General features: G+C 48.4%; 1 protein-coding gene across 1 annotated transcript in view; it reads left to right on the top strand.

The window, feature by feature from the left end:
* The first annotated feature begins 332 nt into the window (after window positions 1–332).
* Window positions 333–665, top strand: part of LOC103606331 (olfactory receptor 11H6-like) — a 1,585-nt gene continuing 1,252 nt past the window's right edge. The window contains exon 1 of the mRNA XM_008590949.1: window positions 333–632. Within this exon, the coding sequence (XP_008589171.1) occupies window positions 333–632 (300 nt within the window). The remainder of the gene's footprint in view (window positions 633–665) is intronic.

Below are 665 nucleotides of genomic sequence, written 5' to 3'. Positions count from 1 at the left end.
TCAGTCTAGCTAGAGCCATTGATGCAGAGTTCTCTCCTCTAATCAATTGGAAGAAAATTCCCGGGAAACATGGCATTTCAGAACCTATTTCAATGAGGGAAGAGAGATGGCCTTGAATAGTCAGCATCCTACTTTTAAAAAAGTAGAGTACTCTCTGCTTTGGAGAAGCTGAGAGGCAGCCAAAGAGTGAATTAAAGGGAATAGTGAGAGATTGGGAGTGTGTGCATGTCAAACAGTGGGACAGAGATTAGAAGGTAAACACGTAACTGAGGACATCTTAAGATGTTCATATACCCCACTCCTCTCCTTTGTCAGCCGATCCACCAGGACAAATGGAGAGAGTCAACCGCACATTGGTCACTGAATTTGTCTTCCTGAAGTTTTCCAGCTCCCCACGTCTCCAGCTTCTCTTCTTCTCCCTCTTCTTCCTGGTCTACCTCTTGTCCCTGGTGGGCAATGCCCTCATCGTGCTCGTGGTGGTCCTGGACAGGCGCCTCCACACTCCCATGTACTTCTTCGTCTGCAATCTCTCCTTGGTAGAGCTCTGGTACACCACAGTCACTGTGCCCAAGATGCTGGCCAATTTTCTGAGTTCCCCAGGGGATCATCTCAGTTCCCAGCTGCATCACGCAGTATTACTTCTTCTTCTCCTTGGCTGCCACCGA

Source organism: Galeopterus variegatus, unplaced genomic scaffold (genome assembly GCF_000696425.1).
Source record: "Galeopterus variegatus unplaced genomic scaffold, G_variegatus-3.0.2 Scaffold6481, whole genome shotgun sequence".
Lineage (NCBI taxonomy): Eukaryota > Metazoa > Chordata > Mammalia > Dermoptera > Cynocephalidae > Galeopterus > Galeopterus variegatus.
Note: the sequence above shows the minus strand (reverse complement) of the source record. Positions and strands in the feature narration are given on the sequence as shown.